This window comes from Panthera uncia, chromosome E1, assembly GCF_023721935.1.
Source record: "Panthera uncia isolate 11264 chromosome E1, Puncia_PCG_1.0, whole genome shotgun sequence".
Taxonomy (NCBI): domain Eukaryota; kingdom Metazoa; phylum Chordata; class Mammalia; order Carnivora; family Felidae; genus Panthera; species Panthera uncia.
Window position 1 is genome coordinate 10,194,666 of NC_064814.1, and position 19,553 is coordinate 10,214,218.

The following is a 19,553-nucleotide window of genomic DNA, read 5'->3' on the forward strand; positions in this document are numbered from 1 at the left end:
CTACCTACTCCACGTCGGTTCGGGCGCTCTTAAGAGTCCGCGGTAACCCAGATTGGAGCCTGAGGGGACATCTCGTGGACGTGCGTGGAAATGCACTCGAGAGGAACACCAGAAAATCAACACACTGAAGCACTCCAAAGAAAGCGGGCCAAACCCATGCAGACTCCTCCCCGTTCCTTCCTCGAAGATCCGCCTCCATCCTGCACCTCGGCTGTTGATTTCTTTCCCTTTTGTGGACTCGGCTTTCGGCCCGCCGGGCCTGGCGTTTCCCAGAAGGCCCAGCGCCGGGAAAGGGTTTGCAGCTGCTCAGTCATCGTGCGGCCCGTCGCGAGCCCGCGCTCGTGTGCAGGCCCGGCTCGGTTCCTGATTTCTGGTGCGAGGATTCACGCGAACCCCCGGTCTCTGTCCCCGGACTAGGCCGCGACCCCGGGCACCATGAAACAGGAGGGCTCGGGGCGCCGCCGCGGCGCGGACAAGGCAAAGCCGCCGCCGGGCGGAGGGGAGCAAGAACCACCGCCGCCCCCGACTCCCCAGGATGTGGAGATGAAAGAGGAGGCGGCGGCGGGTGGCGCGTCAGCGGGAGAAGCTGACAGCAAAACGGCGGCGGCTGAGCACTCCCAGCGAGAGCTGGACACCGTCACCTTGGAGGGTACGAGAGCCCGGGCCGGGGACGTGCTGTGATCACGGATGACAGCGCTCCTCGGGATCCGCAGCGCAGCTTCCACCATCCCCGGTTCTTTAGGAATATCCCCAGTGCCCACCTCCAGTCCCCTGACACTCCCGACCCCAGTCCCAATAACTGAACCTTCTCTCCAGGTTCCGGACTCCTCCCTTCACACACACCTTCCTCTGCCTGAGTTGCATCTAGAAGTAGGTCTCACTGGGCCTGTAGACTCCCTCTTCTAGGTCTTCTCTGACCTACTCTGTTTACATCCACCGAACTGATTCTAACGCCCCCAGCATATGATTGATCCCACCAGAAACCAGTGTTTGTATTTGTGTATAAAGGGTGTCAGGGTGACGCAGAATGCTGGCCCTTGAATTTTAAGACTACAAAAGTTTTCTTTTGCTAGCTATGTCTAGTAAATTCACCTAAGGGAAGACTTTCTACTCAGTATCTTGCTTTCTTGTTTCTGTAACGAAGGTTCCCCAACAATCCCAATGTACTTCTGCTCCCTTACTCCTGTTTCTAAAGAGTTTAAACATTTTACAGACTTGCAAGTTTTTAGGTGTCATCTTTGAGTTCCTAATATCTTCGACCTAAAATATGAACCAATTCCTCCATTTCTTTTCTCCTAAGTGCTTGTTTCCAGTTTCTTACAGCCCTCTTGCTCCTCCAAATTCACATTTTTCTTAGAGATCCTGTCCACATTTGGAGTGGGTAGACTGAGAGCTTCCCACTGTGACCCTTGTGCTATTTTCCCAACTCTGGATCAAGTAGAACCAGATTGTTCATTGGGTTTTCTCCCTAATGATGGACACAATAGTAAACCCTCTGTAATGTTAGCAGTTATCATTACTGTGTCATTGATGGGACCCAGGCACCCTATGCTAAGTGTACAAAGGTAACTAAGAAACTACCAATGAAATGTATTCCCTTATTCCTAGACACTTTAGTTGTTTCCAGTTTTGTACTGTTATAAATAATTTTTCAACAGTCATCTTTGTGACCAGGTTTTTAGTCTACCTTTACAATTATTTCTTCAGTATAGATTCTAAATATGCCTGAATTGAAAGGGCAGGCGTTTTTAAGGTTTTGGGTAGGTATTGTCCAGGGAAATTGTACTGATTTATGTTATACCAACAGAAATATCCTGTTCACTGGTAACTCTGTTATGATTTCTTAAATATTACCAATTTGGTAGTTGAAAACATTTCCATTTGCAATTATTCAAAAGCTAGTAAAGTGTATTTTCATGTCAGTTAGCTATATTTCTTCTTTTTGTATTGTCTATTTGTGGTTTTTTTAATGTTTTTTTTTTGAGACACACACACACACACACACACACACACACACACACACAGTGAGTAGGGGAGCGGCAGAGAGAGGGAGACACAGAATCCAGAGCAGGCTCCAGGCTCTGAGCTGTCTGCACAGAGCCCGATGCTGGGCTCCAACCCACAAACTGTGAGATCATGACCCAAGTCGAAGTCAGACATTTAAGTGACTGAGCCACCCAGACACCCCATTTGTGTTCATTTTTACTTGTCCTAGTTATTTATGCAAGTTCTTTGTAAAATAAGAACATGACTCTCTGGTCACATTTGTTGCAAATATTTTTTTTGTTCAGTTATTCGGAAGGATTTTTTAGAGTGGAGTTCAGCACGCGTGTGCGCGCACGTGTGTGTGTATGTGTATGACTTCTCCCATTGTGTGTTTTTTTTAAGTTATTTTGAGAAAAAGAGAGGGTGGGGGAGGGGCAGAGAGAGGGAGAGAGAAAATCCCAAGCAGGCTCCGTGTTGTTAGTGCCAAGTCCTATACAGACCATGGGATAATGACAGCCAAAATCAAGAGCCTTCTGAGCCAGGTGCCCCTCTACCATTGTTTACATTTAGAAAGTCTTTTCCTGTATAGAAATCTGCTAAATCTCCATGTATTTGTCTTGTTTTTTGTTGTTCTCTTTACCTTCCTCTTTCTGTCACCCTCTACCCTTTCCCCTACCCCAGCTTTAATTTTTGTCTCTTGGTTATGTCTTAAAATCATTATTTGGCATCTGTAAGTATTGCTTAACCCTACTAGGCAAAAGAAGTGGTTGGCTACATCTTGCCCTTTTATAAGAGGTTCCCTAGAACTACTTGCCTGGAGGGTGAGAGGGAATAGGAAGAATTGGAAGTAACATTGTTTTCTTCTGTGGTCCTCCACAGACATTAAAGAGCATGTGAAACAGCTGGAGAAGGCAGTTTCGGGCAAGGAGCCTCGATTTGTGCTGAGGGCCCTGCGGATGCTCCCTTCCACATCACGTCGCCTCAACCACTACGTTCTGTATAAGGCTGTACATGGCTTCTTCACCTCAAATAATGCCACTCGAGACTTCTTGCTACCCTTTCTGGAAGAGGTGAGTGAGTCAGGTGCTTAAAGGATGCAGGCTTGGTCTCAGACCACATCCCCCCACCCCACCCCTTGATGTAATGTTTCCCATCCTGAAGATCTGTCTGATTACCTGCTGTAGCTGAGTAGTGAAGCAAAGCAGCCCATTTTAAGACTCATTTGTCCCCTAACAGGGGAACCATCTTTCTGCCCTATGGTGTCATTCTTCTGAGTCAGGGAAAAAAACTGGGAATCAGGACCCTTTGAACCAAACTCACTTAACGCTGCTCCTCAGCACGAGCACTCTCCTCCAGTTAGGTGGTGTCTCCATTGTCCTAGGAGAAGGTACCACCACCTCTGAATCCTCACTGAGGAGGACGTATAAAACAGTGGTTAAGAGCACAGGTTCTGGGAGCACCTGTGTGGCTCAGTTAAGCGTCTGACTCTTGATCTCAACTCAGGTCATCATCTCACGGTTTGTGAGGTGGAGTCTGCTTAGGATTCTCTCTCTGCCCCTTCCCATCTTGTGTGAGTGTGCTCTCTCTCAAAAAATAAATAAAAAAAACAAAATAAAATGTTAAAAAAAGAATACAGGTTTTGGAGGTGGAGTCAGATTTGAACCCCAGCTATACCATTTGGTACTTGTGGGACTTGAGCAAGTGACCTAACCTCCTTATGCCTCATTTTCATTGTTAAATGTAGTGAACAGATTCGGGGGATGAGGCTGAGTAAAGGAATGTCTTAGAACCTTCCCTGGCACATAGTGAATGCTGATGAAATTTGGTGCAGGCAGTGGTCTCCATGCCACGAAAGACCTCTCCTTTTCCTTTCTGGCTGTAAAATCCCCCTTATGTACAGGTCCTGACCCTTCTCAAATCACGTTGTCCCTTCAGCCACCTTCATCCCTAAAATCCTATGCGCTCACAGGCTGTTCCATAGATGTGAAAACTCAAACAATCCCTTGAGGTGGAATGATGAAGAAGAGTGTATTGTCTGGGAACGAGAAAGCACCCTCCCCCCAACCTCACCTGGAATGTTTTTTAACCCTATATCTCTAAATTCACCCAACATGTTTGCTTTTTGAGCTGTTGCATATTATTCCAGTTTTGGTGACTAGATCTGATAATAAGTACTATGTATATGTCACTTCCCCCAAATTTCCTTTGTTCCTACAAAAAAAAAAATTGTATCTCATTATTCTTGATCTCATCTCTAGAATTATGTTACTTTATTAAACCCTATCTGATCAAATTTACAGTGGTTCCAGGTGTGGTGGTTTAATCTGTACTTAGACTGTAGGTTTTTTGAGGGGGTCCTTACATCATCCTTTCTGTCCCCATTATATTCTGTAAAGGTGTCTGTTACATTCCCGTAACCCTTTTCTTGTTTCTATTGCCAGCCTCCTTGACTTCTTTCAGAAGGTGACTGTGTGCCATCTTTGTTTTTGCATCCCCAATACCTAGAAAAATCTTGCACATAGTAGGCATTCATCGTGGGTGTTTAGTAAATTCTTGGTTGACTGATCTGACTGAGCTTTTCCACAGTAATTCATGTCTTCTCCTAGCCCATGGACACCGAAGCTGATTTACAGTTCCGTCCCCGAACAGGAAAAGCTGCATCAGCACCCCTCCTGCCTGAGGTGGAAGCCTATCTACAGCTCCTCGTGGTCATCTTCCTGATGAACAGCAAACGCTACAAAGAGGTATCCAGGGCCAGTGGGCAAGGTTAACATGTCCCAAGCAGTGCATGGGTTTTGTGGGAGAGATTGTCTCTGGTGAAGAAATGGAGAGAATCACTGGGCTCTTAAACAGCCCCCCAGACTCTTACCCCATGTGGGAACACACCTAACTCCACATCCGGGAAGCCCCCTCAGCTCCCGTTCAGACACCATGGGAAGGGGCTGGCGGCCACCATTCTGTGCTTGTCTGTGGCATAGTGCCGGTGTCGTGGATTCTGTTAGGATAGAGATTTGGAGATAGAAACCAACGTTCAAATCCCAGCTATACCTTAGGCAAATTAATTTCTCCTGGCCTTATGTCAAATGGGGAAAATAGTGCCCAATTTACAAGATCATTGTTGGCATTAAGTAAAATACTGGCACAATGATCTGCATATGGTAAGCTTTCACAAAGTAGCAGCTCTTTTCATGGGACTGAACAACTCCATGGATACTGCTCTACCACTTCTCCCTCTGACTGGGGCCAACTTCTTTGCCATCACAGCTACTGTCCCAAGAGCATGCTTAAGAAATGACAGGTCCCTCTCAATTTCCTGTTTTGTTTTTTCCTTACCTTGCCTTGAGTTGGTTTTTGTTTGTTTCTAAATATAATTCACCCCTTTATTTTATTTTATTTTTTTTAGTTTTTTAATATTTATTTTTGAGAGAGAGAGAGAGTGTGTGTGCAAGTGGAGGAGGGGCAAAGAGAGAGGGAGACACAGAATCTGAAGCAGGCTCAGGCTCTGAGCTGTCAGCACAGAGCCCTATGGGAGGGCTCCAACCCATGAACTGTGAGATCATGACCTGAGCCAAAGTCGGATGCTCAACTGACTAAGCCACCCAGATGCCCCATAATTCATCCCCTTTAAAGTGTACAATTCAGGGGTACCTAGCTGGCTCAGTCAGTAGAGCGTCTGACTCTTGGTCTCCAGGTCATGAGTTCGAGCCCAACATTGGGTACAGAGAGTACTTAAAATAAAATGAAGGGCGCCTGGGTGGCTCAGTCAGTTAATCATCCTCCTTCAGCTTAGGTCATGATGTCACGGCCTTTGGGTTTGAGCCCTGTGTCAGGCTCTGCTCTGACATCTCAGAGCCTGGAGCCTGCTTCAGATTCTGTCTCCTCTCTCTGCCCCTTCCCTGCTAGTTCACCTCTCTTCCTCCCTCTCTCTCTGCCTCTCTCTCTCTCTCTCAAAAATAAATAAACTTTAAAAAAAGAAGATCTAAAATAAAATCAATTATGGGGCTCCTGGTGGCTCAGTCAGTTAAGCGTCTGACTCTTGATTTCAGCACAGGTCATGATCTCACAGTTTGTGAGTTTGAGCCCTGTGTCAGGCTCTGCACTGACAATACAGAGCCTGCTTGGGATTCTCTTCTCTCTCCCTCTCTGCCTCTCCCTCACTCAGGCTCTTTCTCTCTCAAAATAAATAAACTTTAAAAACAGTTATAAAAAAATAAAGTGTACAGTTCAGTGGGTTTTGGTGTGCTCACAAGGTTGTACAACCATCATCACTGTCTAATTCCAGAATAATTTCATCACCCCCAAAAGAAACACCATTGCTGTTAATAGTCATTCCCCATTCCCCCCAGCCTCCAGCAACTACTCATCTCCATTTTCTGGCTCGTGGATTTTCCTATTCTGACATCTCATATAAATAGAATTATATAATACATGGCCTTTTATGTATGGTTTCTTTGACTTAGCATAATGTATTGTAGGTTTGTCCATGTCGTAGTGTGGATCTGTGATCCAGCCCTTTTTGTGGGTGAATAATATTCCATTGTATGGATATGCTGCATTTAGTTTATCCATATATCCAGTGATGGGCACTTGGAGGGATCATTTCACTTTTTGGTAATAATAATGCTGCTATGAACATTTGCATACAAGCTTTTATGTGAACATGTTTCCAATTCTCCTGGATTTATGCGTAGAAGGGGAGTGCTGGCTCATGTGATTGCTCCATGTCCAAGCTTTTGAGGAACTGCCACTAGATTCTCTTTTGGCTGCCTCCCCAGGCACAGAAGATCTCTGATGACCTAATGCAGAAGATCAGCACTCAGAACCGCCGGGCCCTGGACCTTGTGGCCGCAAAGTGTTACTACTATCATGCCCGGGTCTATGAGTTCCTGGACAAGCTGGATGTGGTGCGCAGGTACGGGTGGCCAAGGTCTGACCCTAAAGTTAAGAACTATCCCCCAGGCTCTTCCCTTTACTCCACATCAAGGGAGTACTGACTGGTAGGTCAAGGGTGGAAGGACAGGCTAGAAAACATTTCACTCCTTTGCTTAGAGCTTGTGGTGGCTCCCCATTTTCCTCAGGGAAGAGTTGAAGTCCTCGTGATAGCACATAAAGCCTGATGTGCTCCAGCCCTTGTTACTGCCTTCTTGACTCCAGCACCCTCTGCTCCCCTGACTCCCCACACTGGCCTCCCTGCTCTTCCTGGGGCATGACAGGCATGCTCTTCTCTCTACCGAGAATGCTCTTCTCCCTGCTTCCTTCAAGCCTTTGTTTAATTGTTCCTTTCTCAGCAAGTCCTACCCTGATCAAGCTATTTAAAATTGCAACCCCATCCTCCTCACCTCCTGTGTTCCCTATTACACTCACCCTCATTTCTCCATAGCCCTGATCTCCTCCTATCATGCTAAGTAATACACTTACTTATCATGATCATTGTCTGTCACCCCCACGAGAATGCAGAGTTGTGTCCTTTTGGTGCACCTAGAATAGTGCTTCACACCGCAGGCACTCAATAGTTGAGTATTCAGTGAATAACCAGAAAAGCAGTCTGTGTCACTTTTTTTGGAATTGAGAGAGAATGGAGAGGTCAAAGCAATTCAAAGAGTTCTTATTTGAGCCCTTTGATATCTCTTTTCTTCCCTTCTTGAAGCTTCTTGCATGCTCGGCTCCGGACAGCCACCCTTCGGCATGATGCGGATGGGCAGGCCACCCTGCTGAACCTCCTGCTGCGGAACTACCTACACTACAGCTTGTACGACCAGGCTGAGAAGCTGGTGTCCAAGTCCGTGTTCCCCGAGCAGGCCAACAACAATGAGTGGGCCAGGTACCTCTACTACACAGGTGAGCGATGGGCCCGACCCTTGAGTCAGATCAGAAGGTGTCTCAGCTCACTTGGTGCATGAGACACCCATTTGACACTGGTTTGCAAGGGGCTTTGGATGATGCCATTCTCTTGACCCACTCCCTTCTCTACCCCCAGGGCGAATCAAAGCTATTCAGTTGGAGTACTCAGAGGCCCGGAGAACAATGACCAATGCCCTTCGTAAGGCCCCTCAGCACACAGCTGTCGGCTTCAAACAGACGGTGAGCAGCAGTTCTCATCCCTACACTACTTATTCATCTGATAAGGCTTTGGTTCTCTTTCCCTACACAGGCCAGGGAAGGTGTCCCTAACCTTCATTATCCAAAAGGTGTATCATTGTGCATAGTGCATTTGTGCGTAATAACATTGGTCAAAGCACATTAAGCAGATACTAGCTGCACCTCTGGTGGTTATGTTCAGAGAGAGTATTCTCCTTGGTAGATAGGTTTAGAATATTCCCATTGCCCCAGCGCTCTTTACAGTCATTCCAGGCACGGGCCCGGATTATGTTGAGAATCCCTAGGCTCTTCTCTGGTTTCTCACATGCCCATTTGGGAGCAGTGTTCTCTGTAGCCAGGGAATCCAGAAAATCTCCATAAGGCTGACTGGTTCGGGTGGAAAAACCTTGGCCACCTAATAGCTCTCAGTCACCCAAGTATTTTTTTTTTTTGAGTGGTGACCTTGGTATTAGGCACTGTGAGATAGGTAAAGAACATTGACCTAGAAAGGCTTGAGAACTTTTGTAAAGTCACAGAGCCTGGTAGCCAGAATTTGGACCCAGGTTTCTCGACTACAAACCTCTGTTCCCACGTCAGTGTGACCTCTACCTCCTAGTGCGCTTGAAAGAGGAGAGGATGAAAATGTACAATGATTAAGTCAGTGTAGTTGAGATTTGGTCTGTTTCTGTTCAGAAGTTCAAAGAAAGACAGGTTTGATTTTGGTCAAATAATTAAAGACATCTTTAAAAAGTTAAATTTAATCTGGTGCTTGCAAATTGGTAGAATTTTCCAGAAGGGAATGGCTTTTCAGACATACACAGTACATATGCAGAATGTTGATTACTTACAACATAGGACATACACTAAAGTTTCTGAAAACACAGGTAATTAGCATATAAATTGTTGTGTCCTGGAGAGAGACATTGTGGGGTAAAGTAGGATTCTCAAACCAGACTTTACTCTGGTAAAGATGGATAAGGTTTCAGAGTTTTCTGTGGTGGAGCCAGGCAGCAGGAAGGAGCAGAAAGGGCTAGAGTGAGAGATCTTTGGCCAGGAAAGAGATGGAGTGGTTGCTTGAGAGAGGAAGAAGCAGAGTTAGGGAAACTTCCACCCAGAGGGACTTAAGCAAACAGGTGATGGGCCGAGGCCTTGGAGGAGCTAGGAAGGGATGGAAAAAGAGAAGCTAGCTTGAAGTAAAGCAGGGAGAAGGAAAATGTGTAAAAAGAGGCCTCAGGTTTAAAGTGGGGTCTACAACACTTTGAAAGCTTATTCACCCATATTGAAACTCGCATTCTCTCCTTGGGTGAGCTTCCTTGCTTGCATGGCTCAACACAGACCTCCATGATGCTTCACCAGAATCCATTTCTAACTATCTTAGTCTGTTCGAGCCGTCACACCAAGCTACCACAGACTGGGTGGCTTAAGCAACAGAGATCTATTTCCTCATAGTTCTGAAAGCCAGAAGTCTAACATCAGTGTGTCTGCATGGTTAGTTTCTCCTGAGGACCTCTCTTCCTTATAGATGGCCGTCATCTTCTAATCTCTTCAAATGGTCTTCCTTCTCTGCCTGACTGTATCCTAATCTCTTGTAAGGATACCAGTCATATTGGATTAGGACCCACTCATATGACCTCATGCCCCTTAATTATCTCTTTAAAAGCTCTGTCTCCAGGGGCGCCTGGGTGGCGCAGTCGGTTAAGCGTCCGACTTCAGCCAGGTCACGATCTCGCGGTCCGTGAGTTCGAGCCCCGCGTCAGGCTCTGGGCTGATGGCTCGGAGCCTGGAGCCTGTTTCCGATTCTGTGTCTCCCTCTCTCTCTCTGCCCCTCCCCTGTTCATGCTCTGTCTCTCTCTGTCCCAAAAATAAATAAAAAAACGTTGAAAAAAAAAAATTAAAAAAAAAAAAAAAAAAAGCTCTGTCTCCAAATACAGGCATACCTTGTTTTATTGTACTTCGCACATACACGCTTTTTTATAAATTGCAGGTTAGTGGCAACCCTGCAATGAGCAAGTGTCTCGGCGCCATTTTTCCAACAGCATTTGCTCACTTCATGTCTCTGTGTCACATTTTGGTCTTCCTCACAATACTTCAAAGTTTGTTTGTTTGTTTGTTTGTTTGTTTTAAGTTTATTTTAAGAGAGAGTGTGTGCATGAGCTGGGGAGGGGCAGAAAGAGAATCCCAAGCAGGCTCCTTGCTGTCAGTGCAGAGCTCCATGTAGGGCTTGATCTCACAAACCGTGAGTCAGACACTTAACTGACTGAGCAACCCAAGCACCCCTCAAACTTTTCATTATGATATCAGTTATGCTGATCCGGGATCAGTGGTTACCACTTGTTGGAAGACCAGATGATAGCGTTTTTTAACAAAATATCTTCAGATTAAGGTACATATAGTGTTTTTTGTTTTTTAATATAATGTTATTGCATACTTAATAGATTATGGTACAGTGTAAACAACTTTGTGTGCACTGGGAAACCAAAAAGTCCTTTGACTCGCCTTATTGTGATATTCACTTTGTTGTGGTGATCTGGAACTGAACCTGTGATATCGCTGAGGGGTGCCTGTGTAGTCACATTCTGAGGTCCTAAGGGGTTAAAGACTTCAACATATGAGTTTGGGGGTTCAGACTTCAGCTTGATACTAATTCTGACCCCTCTTATGAACACCAGATCTACAAATCCAGCTTCCCACCACACATCTCTGTATAGATACTCCTCACACAAAGCTTGTCCAAAGCAAACCCCTCTGAGTACCCCTTACCAGTCCTTCTGCTCTCCCAATCAAGATAGGAGCTTCAGGATCATCCCGGACTCACCACCACCACCACCACCACCCCTCCTTCCACATCACTAAGTTATCTGTTGATTTGTCCCCATGTCTTTTGTATTTGTCTCCTCTCTGGTATCACTGGTGCCCTTGTTCAGGCCACTAGCATTTCTGGTCATCATCCTCCCCTTTACCAACCCAGCTTCCACACAACTGCCTAACTAAAAAGAGCTCCAGGCCCGTGCCTGCCTTGCCCAGGAAGCTTGCATTGCTCTGCCTTACCTGCACAATAGAGCATTACAGTCTTGTGAGGTAGGCAGGCTGGGCATTACGGTCCGGTGCCACTGCCACCTATTTTAGGGACTAGGATACCAAGGACTTCGTTACTCAGCATTTCCTAGCTAGTGAGTATATACTAGCATACTGTCTCCAAACTCTGAGCTCAGCCTGGTTTTCAAAACAGCACGTCCTTAGACTGGCCCATCATCTTTCATCGCCTTCCAGACTTTCTTGGGGCGTGTCCTCACACTTATCCACCTCTTTTCTAATCTGTTTCCTTGACTGAAACAACCTCCTTCCTTTTTCTGCTTCATCAGAATCCTATGGCATATATTAACTTTAGCCTTTTTCCTGCATTTCCCCTCACTCATGGATTACTCCAGGGAACTGGGCAACATCATGGGTATTATATGGGTGGGTGTGGGCATGATCACCCACCACCCATTTTTTTTTTTAATGTTTGTTTTTGAGAGAGAGAGAGAGAGAGAGAGAGAGCGAGCAAGCAGGAGAGGGGCAAAGAGAGAGGAGACATAGAATCTGAAGCAGGCTCCAGGCTCTGTGCTGTCAGCACAGAGCCTGATGGTGGGGCTCGAACTCACGAGCCGCAAGATCATGACCTGAGCCAAAGCCGGACACTTAACCAACTGAGCCACCCAGGTGCCCCCAGCCCACTACCCATTTTAACCCCTTACTTCTCTTGTGACTCTTGATATCACACGATCTAGCTGTCTGTGTTCCTGTTCGTCCCACTTGGTAGGAAGCTCCTTAATTGCTAGGCGTCACCCCTCTTACAGTTTTCCTCCCATGGTACTGAATCCATGGTAGGCGCACAGAGGTACTCACAGTTTTATGGAGAAGGAAGGGCCAGATTTTCCAGCCAGCCTTCTGCATCCATACTCGGGTCATTCACTGAGGTTCTGCCAGTCCCCTTCCTGAGCTTCTGCCTCTACCCAGATAACTTGTTCTACACATTCACCTCCTCTCCTCCAGGAACGATCCACCTCTCTAACCAGCATCTTTGGCTGACCCACACTCCATTCCCTAGGCCACTAAGCCCTGTTTTCTCACTATTTCGGAGCCACAGGACATACCCATCTGGCCTGTACTTCCAGATCGTTGCCATGGCAGAGCAGTGTGTATGGATTAGCCAGATTAACTGGAATTTAGGGCTCAGTGTGGGCAAAAAGGCAGATATTCCCAGTACCTGGCTCTGGAGGCAGATCTTCAATTCCACGCCCAGCTCTGCATGGGCCTAATCGCAGTGCCATTTTCCCTGTTTCCCAATGCGTCTGACTGCACTGAAGCCCCATTTCTCTCCCTTCTCCCTCCTGCTGGCGCTCCCTGCCCACTGTGTTCCTGTGTCACACACTGCCAGGTGCACAAGCTTCTGATTGTGGTGGAGCTGCTGCTTGGGGAGATCCCAGACCGGCTACAGTTCCGTCAGCCATCTCTCAAGCGCTCGCTCATGCCCTACTTCCTTCTTACTCAAGGTAAGGGTGGTCCCGCTCCCAGAGCTTGCCAGACCCTTAGCGCTGTGGCCTTTTCAGTGGGTTTGCCTGTTTGCATCATCTGATCCACTCCTCCCCGCCCCAGCTGTCAGGACCGGAAACCTTGCCAAGTTCAACCAGGTCCTGGACCAGTTTGGAGAGAAGTTTCAAGCAGATGGGACCTATACCCTAATCATCCGACTACGGCACAACGTCATTAAGACAGGTGCGGATCTGAGTCTGAGAGGCTGCTGGAAGAGCAGGACCCAGATCAGCTTCTGCAAGGGATGGCGGCAACCCTGTGGGTGTCCATGGGTGGGCAGAGGGTCTGTGGCCACCCTGCCCACCCCAGTGCTCCTTCCTCTCCCAGGTGTGCGCATGATCAGCCTTTCCTATTCCCGAATCTCCCTGGCCGACATCGCCCAGAAGCTGCAGCTGGATAGCCCAGAGGATGCAGAGTTCATTGTTGCCAAGGTGGGGCCAGTTCCGGGACTGCAGTTGCTACCCTCCTGCCATATTTCAAGGGGTGGGAATGGGACACTGGCCAAGGAAGGGAATGGGTTCAGTAGTGGCATGGTCTTTTCAGGGAGTGCTGGCCTTACAATGAGGCCAGGAGGTTGCCAGAGAGTGTGTGTACGTGAGTGAGTGTACAAGTGTGAGGAGGAGAGGGACAGGACAGGATGTTCTCAGATTTAGAAGATGGGCTTTCTGGTGACTTTTCCTTTATTTGGGGGCCGGCAGGCCATCCGGGATGGTGTCATTGAGGCCAGCATCAACCACGAGAAGGGCTACGTCCAGTCCAAGGAGATGATTGATATCTACTCTACCCGTGAGCCCCAGCTGGCCTTCCACCAGCGCATCTCCTTCTGTCTAGATATCCACAACATGTCCGTCAAGGTGAGAACCCGGGGCTGTAGAGGGGGGTTAGCAGCACCTGCGAATTCCTCAGAGGAGGTTGGCCTAGATCCCGGACCATCTCTGTAAAGTCCCTGAATGGCAGGGCAGGGGGTCCCAGAGTGAATGAAGGACTTGGCATGTGGGCCTATACGACCTTTGCCTGCTTCTAAGGGTCTGGTTGCCCGGGAGGGAACCAGATGGATTCACAGTACAGGGTTCCAGATTTGCTTCCAAATCTGAGTCCTTCACCTTGTCTGAACCTCTGTTTCTCCGTCTATGAAACCGATGGGGAGATTACCTGCCCTGTCTGTTTTGCAGGGTTGAGGACATTAAATGAAATCACTGTCTTAAGACACTTAGTGAAGTCTGAATTGTGGAAAAGGTAGGGTGGGTATCTAGTTCCTCAAAAGGTCGTTAAGCTCTTATCCTGTGGCAGGCACTGAGTTGGGTGCTGGTACTGTTCGCCAAATTTTTTTTTTTTTTTTTTTTTTTTTTTTTTAATTTATTTTGAGAGAGAGAGCACACATGAGCAGGGAGGGGAGGGACAAAGAGAGAGGGAGAGAATCCCAAGCAGGCTCTGTGCTGTCAGTGCAGAGCCCAACCCAGGGCTCCCCAAAATCATGACGTGAGCCGGAATCAAGAGTCAGATGCTTAACCGACTGAGCCACCCAGGTGCCCTCTGTTTGCCAAATTTCCTGGCCTCTTCTTGCCCCAAGAAACTAGGGATGTTGTTACCTTGCTTAAAATCAGGTAAATGTTGTTCTCGGGGAGACATGAAAGGCCCTCTGTGACCTGGTTCCCCTTGTCTCTAGGCTCACTTCCCAGGTGCTCTTTTCCTCTCTACCCACTTTTCCTTCCTCTCCTCCCTCCCCACCCCCACCTCCCGGCTGGCCCCACTGAACTTAGGCCAGGCCTTTTCACACATTGAAACCTCTGCTTAGAATGCCTTTCCTCCATTCCCACAAGCAGTCAGTTCCTTTCCTCTGTTTTCCTCCTCACTGCCAGTCCCCCTCCCTGGCCAGTGAGAATGTCTTGATTCTCATTTCCAGTGTTTGCCACATGGTATAGTAGTAATTACCTTCCATGTCTAGCTCCTCACTAGACTAAACTAAAGAATGAATAGCCTAATTCATGTTGTGGTGCCCAGTACACAGAAGGAGCACAATAAACATATGTTCAGTGCATGCCTTGTCTTTATCTTGCTCCTGTCTCTACTGTGCTTCATTCAGGCCATGAGGTTTCCTCCCAAATCGTACAACAAGGACTTGGAGTCTGCAGAGGTAAGGTGCTTTCTGCTTTGGATAAGACTGAAAGCTCAAACTTCCCTACAGAGAGGGAAGAGTGGGGGGCAGTTTCTGGAAGGGCTGGGAGTAGTTCTGAAGCTCTGGCAGTCCCTGACCTTGGGGTGGGTTGGGCTCGGTGAAGCACTGTGTGAGAGAGCCTCACTGGTCCCCAGCAGCCCAGCCCTCACCCCACCTCTTGCCCCAGGAACGGCGCGAGCGAGAGCAGCAGGACTTGGAGTTTGCCAAGGAGATGGCCGAAGATGATGATGACAGCTTCCCTTGAGCTGGGGGGCTGGGGAGGAGTGGGGTGAGTCGGGAATGGCTCTTTATCTTTTCCCCTTGGGGCCCCCTGCCCAGGGAACTGGCCCCTTTACCATACATGTCTCACAGACAGCATATGTGCAGGGGGTGAGGGGTGCAGGGAGCCAGTCACCCCCACCTCACCCCAGGACCCCTCCCCAGCCAGTGACATATCACATGGTGGGCAGGAGGGTGGGCAGGCAGCCTCCCCAGGGCAGGGTCCTGGCTAGTGGTGTGGGCAGCAAGATGGGAGGGAATCTGTGCTCTCCCGGAAGTCTGGGACTGGAATCGGGACATGTGTTGGGTTGTATGTTTTTTGAAGCCTCAATTATGATTTTTAAACAATAAAAAGTTCTCCAAAGCTCTTTGTGCATCATTTAATAACTAGACTGCACTCTTCATACCTACAGTATTGACAGACCCAGATTTTTCCTTCCTGGTCTTGGGAGGGCCAGCCCCAGTGTAATCTGGGGACCTGATGTGACTGTGGATGAGAATGAGGCCAAGGGCAGGGTAAAGAGCTGCTGATCTGGCATCAGGAGGGCCTCTCTCCCATCTACCTGGCTGGCCAGTATTGGGCAAGTCACTAAACCTCTCCATCTCCTTTCCCACATCTGTCCAATAAAGGATTAGATTCCATGACCTGGCTCTGAAGTTAAAAATCTAGACCTCTAGGGGCGCCTGGGTGGCTCAGTCGGTTGAGCGACCGACTTTGGCTCAGGTCATGATCTCGCGGTCTGTGAGTTCAAGCCCCGCATCAGGCTCTGTGCTGACAGCTCAGAGCCTGGAGCCTGCTTCTGATTCTGTGTCTCCCTCTCTCTATGTCCCTCTCCCGCTCATGCTCTCTCTCTCTCTCTCTCTCTCTGTCTGTCTCAGAAGTAAACATTAAAAAAAAAAAAATTAAAAAAAAATCTAGACCTCTAGAGGATCAAAGAAATGGCAGGGGTCTGACCCTCGGGAGGTTTGCAAGAGGAGAGAAGGGTCTCTGGTGAGGCTGCAGCAGCAGGTTGAGAGCAGGTTTTGCCCAGCTGGCCCTTACTGAATGGGAGACGGGTTGTTCCCTGAGAGTGAGAGTTGGGTCAGCCCAGAGGGGCCTCCTTGTGGCTCCAGCTGCAGATAGTGGGGAAATGTGTCTGCCTCAGTCTTGACATCTCCCAGCCACTGACGGGGATGCTCCCCATCTCGGGTCATTGAATTACTGCTGTTCTCTGTTGGCGCCTGGGACGTTGCTGTACATGTTCTCTGTTCCTGCCAAGCGCTGTTATCTGAACACGGCCTCGTGGGTTTCTGCCTCTGCTTAATTGCATTCCCTCTCCTGCCACGCTCTGGCTCTCCACCTCGAGGATTTCTACACCTCCCCCAGGCTTCCTGCCTCACAGTGATTTATCCCCCTGGCATCTAGAACACTCGCTCGAGATCAGATCCTCTCAGGAGGTGGTGTGAAAGACTTATCTTCCCAGCTAGCTTGTAGGTTCTTCGAGAGCATGAAGAGGCATTTGTGTCCTCCCGGGGCTTTGCCCAGTACCTGACACACTGGGTTTGATGAAGTCTCGTTTGTGTGTTCATTACCAACTGAAGATTTTCATCTTGCAGTATCCCTAATTTCCATTAAAGGCATGTTTTCGACTGGCCTTGTTTTGGGTCCTGGTCCCGTCCCAGCCTTGATCACAGTAATCTGGCATTGTCCACTTGCCCTGAAGCTTCTGCCACCTCCCAAGTGTAATGAAACTCTCTCTCAGAAAAAAAAGACTAACCTACACCCAAGGTAGGGCTCCAACCCACAACCCCAGGATCGAGAGTTGCACACTCTTTCAACTGAGCCAGCCAGGTACCCCAAGGTTGTTTTTTTTTTTTTTTCTTTTTTCTTTTTTAAGGTAGTCTCCATACTCAATGTGGGGAAGAGTCACATGCCCAAAGACTGAGCCAGCCAGGTGCCCCTCAATGCTAACAAATTTTAGAGTCAGCACCTGGCCCAGAGTGCCTCAGGTCCTCTCCTGGTTGGTAACAGATTGGAGAGTATGTCATCCTGTTACAGAGAGTTGGGGTCATTCGACGTGATTTCCTGGTTCTCACCCACCTTGACTCTATGATAGACTATTTTTCTGCTCACTTTCTGGAAGTTTCTTTTAATTCGTTCCCATTGGCTTGGTTTTCTCTTCCTGGAGAAGCTTAGTGTCTTTTTTATGCTTGGAGAGTTCACTGTGTTCTCCACTTTATGGTTGGGTGGGTTTTTTTCTTTTTTTTTTTTTTTTTGTTCTTTTTGTTTTGATTTTTGAGTTTTGTTTTAAATTACAAAACTACAGAGAAGCAGAAAGAATGACCTAACAAATACCCATGGAGTTTTCCACCCAAGTTTAATAAATGGTGACATTTGGTTATCATGTCATTTTTTCAACCAAGGAAAACCATTACAGTTCAGTCAGAAGCCCATCTTGTTTCTTTCCCAGGCCCTTCCCTTACTTCCCTAGAGGCAGCCGCTCTGATGAATTCCGTAAGTAGCCTTCCAGCTTTATGTTTTTATACTTCATCTTCTACAAAATACAGTATTTTTTGTGGTTTTATTTTTTATTTTTTTTAACTTACATCCAAATTAGTTAGCATATAGTGCAACAATGATTTCAGGAGCAGATTCCTTAGTGCCCCTTATCCATTTAGCCCATCCCCCCTCCCACAACCCCTCCAGTAACCCTCAGTTCTCCATATTTATGAGTCTCTTCTGTTTTGTCCCCCTCCCTGTTTTTATATTATTTTTGTTTCCCTTCCCTTATGTTCATCTGTTTTGTCTCTTAAAGTCCTCATATGAGTGAAGTCATGATTTTTTGTCTTTCTCTAATTTCACTTAGCATAATACCCTCTAGCTCCATCCACGTAGTTGCAAGTGGCAAGATTTCATTCTTTTTGATTGCTGAGTAATACTCCATTGTGTATGTGTGTGTGTGTGTGTGTGTGTGTGTGTGTGTGTATACACACACACACCACATCTTCTTTATCCATCCATCCATCGATGGACATTTGGGCTCTTTCCATACTTTGACTATTGTTGACAGTGCTGCTATAAACATTGGGGTGCATGTGTCCCTTCGAAACAGCACATCTGTATCCCTTGGATAAATACCTAGTAGTTCAATTGCTGGGTCATAGAGTAGTTCTATTTTTAGTTTTCTGAGGAACCTCCCTACTGTTTTCCAGAGTGGCTGCACCAGCTTGCATTCCCACCAACAATGCGAAAGAGATCCTCTTTCTCGGCATCCTCGCCAACACCTGTTGTTGCCTCAGTTGTTAGTGTTAGCCATTCTGACAGGTGTGAGGTGGTATCTCATTGTGGTTTTGATTTGTATGTCCCTGATGATGAGTGATGTTGAGCATTTTTTCATGTGTCGGTTGGCCATCTGGATGTCTTCCTTGGAGAAGTGTCTATTCATGTCTTTTGCCCATTTCTTCACTGGATTATTTGTTTTTTGGTGTTGAGTTTGATAAGTTCTTTGTAGATTTTGGATACTAACCCTTTATCTGATATGTCGTTTGCAAATATCTTCTCCCATTCTGTTGGTTGCCTTTTAGTTTTGCTGATTGTTTCCTTTGCTGTGAAGAAGCTTTTTATTTTGATGAGGTCCCAGTAGTTCATTTTCGCTTTTGTTTCCCTTGCCTCCAGAAACGTGTTGAGTAAGAAGTTGCTGCAGCATTTTTGTGTGTTTTTAAATCTTTTAAATGATGTATCACATGAATGTAACTTGCTCTTTTCACTCACCATTGGTTTTGAGATCTAGTGGTGATACCATGCACAGCACTGTCCTAGGCACTGGGAAACAGCTAAATAAAGCAATTCAGCTTTATTAAGAGCAATAAATTCCTTTCCTCGCTGAGTTTTCATTCTGTGAGGGGCTCGGGGGGAAGGAAGCATATGTGGTATGGATGGACCACAGTTTATTTAGCCCTTCCCCTACTGGTGTGCACTGGTTTAGTATTAACAGTGCCGCAGAGGACATCGCTGTGTGTCTCCTAGCACATAGGCACTGTGCACATGGTTTGCAACCTTTTCTCAAAGGGCCAGATAGCACATTTTTTAGGCTCGTGAGCCATACAGTCTGTCACAACTATTCACTTCTGCCCTTCAGAGCAGCTATAAATAATATGCAAAGAAATTATTCAAGAACGCTGGAGTTTGAATTTCATATGATGTTTACAAGTTATGAAATATTCTTTTGTTGCCCATCCGTTTAAAAACGTAAAACCCCTTCTTGACACGAGGTGTACATAAATTGGCTCACGGGCCGAGTCTGCAACAAATGAGTCACTCCACAGCCCTTAGAAAGATGCTCCAAGTCCAGCACCAGATGAAAACAGGAAGCATGAGGGGAAGTTGCTGACCAGTTCTGGCCATTAAGAAACACCAGGGAAAGCCTTTGGAAGCTGGAAGGCTGAATGACAGCTAAGGGTCTCCAGAGCCAGGCCCTTTGCCCCAAGATCATTTTGGTCC

At 47.2% G+C, this 19,553-nt stretch overlaps 1 protein-coding gene across 2 annotated transcripts; it reads left to right on the forward strand.

The window, feature by feature from the left end:
- Nucleotides 1-5: 5 nt before the first annotated feature.
- Nucleotides 6-15,437, forward strand: PSMD3 (proteasome 26S subunit, non-ATPase 3). Of its 2 annotated transcripts, none has more exons than XM_049635968.1 (12): nt 6-649; nt 2,866-3,056; nt 4,593-4,730; nt 6,762-6,898; nt 7,634-7,824; nt 7,964-8,067; nt 12,485-12,599; nt 12,703-12,822; nt 12,967-13,070; nt 13,338-13,493; nt 14,723-14,773; nt 14,950-15,437. In XM_049635968.1, the coding sequence occupies exons 1-12, from the start codon at nt 436-438 to the stop codon at nt 15,085-15,087; spliced, it is 1,659 nt and encodes a 552-aa protein (XP_049491925.1). In that variant the 5' UTR covers nt 6-435; the 3' UTR covers nt 15,088-15,437. The 2 variants fall into 2 exon arrangements, with proteins under 2 accessions (XP_049491925.1, XP_049491926.1); XM_049635969.1 differs by having other exon boundaries at nt 7-649; nt 14,982-15,437.
- Nucleotides 15,438-19,553: the final 4,116 nt, after the last annotated feature.